Source organism: Penaeus monodon, chromosome 32, assembly GCF_015228065.2.
Source record: "Penaeus monodon isolate SGIC_2016 chromosome 32, NSTDA_Pmon_1, whole genome shotgun sequence".
In the NCBI taxonomy this organism is placed as follows: Eukaryota; Metazoa; Arthropoda; class Malacostraca; order Decapoda; family Penaeidae; genus Penaeus; species Penaeus monodon.
Window position 1 is genome coordinate 6,087,558 of NC_051417.1, and position 285 is coordinate 6,087,842.

Sequence of the window (285 nt, forward strand, 5' to 3'; positions counted from 1 at the left end):
CGATACCAACAACAATAACAATGTTCTAAAAATATATCTGTATCCCCTTCAGACATCAACGAGAACCGCCTGAGCTTCGCCAAGAGCTTGGGAGCCGACGAAACCGTGAACGTGTCTGGAACGTGTCCCAAGGAAGCGGCCATCAAGGTGTTGAGTCGGCCGGCGTTCAGACCGACGGCAATCATCGAGTGTTCAGGAGCGGAGAGTTCGTATCAGCTGGGGATCCTGGTGAGTGATTGGTATGCTAGTGTGTGTGGATTGTGATATATACTGGGAGTAAACACA

General features: G+C 50.2%; 1 protein-coding gene across 1 annotated transcript in view; it reads left to right on the forward strand.

The window, feature by feature from the left end:
- LOC119593389 (sorbitol dehydrogenase-like) overlaps positions 1-285 on the forward strand; it is an 18,464-nt gene that overhangs the window by 16,266 nt on the left and 1,913 nt on the right. The window contains exon 6 of the mRNA XM_037942317.1: positions 53-228. Coding sequence (XP_037798245.1) covers positions 53-228 — 176 coding nt within the window. The remainder of the gene's footprint in view (positions 1-52; positions 229-285) is intronic.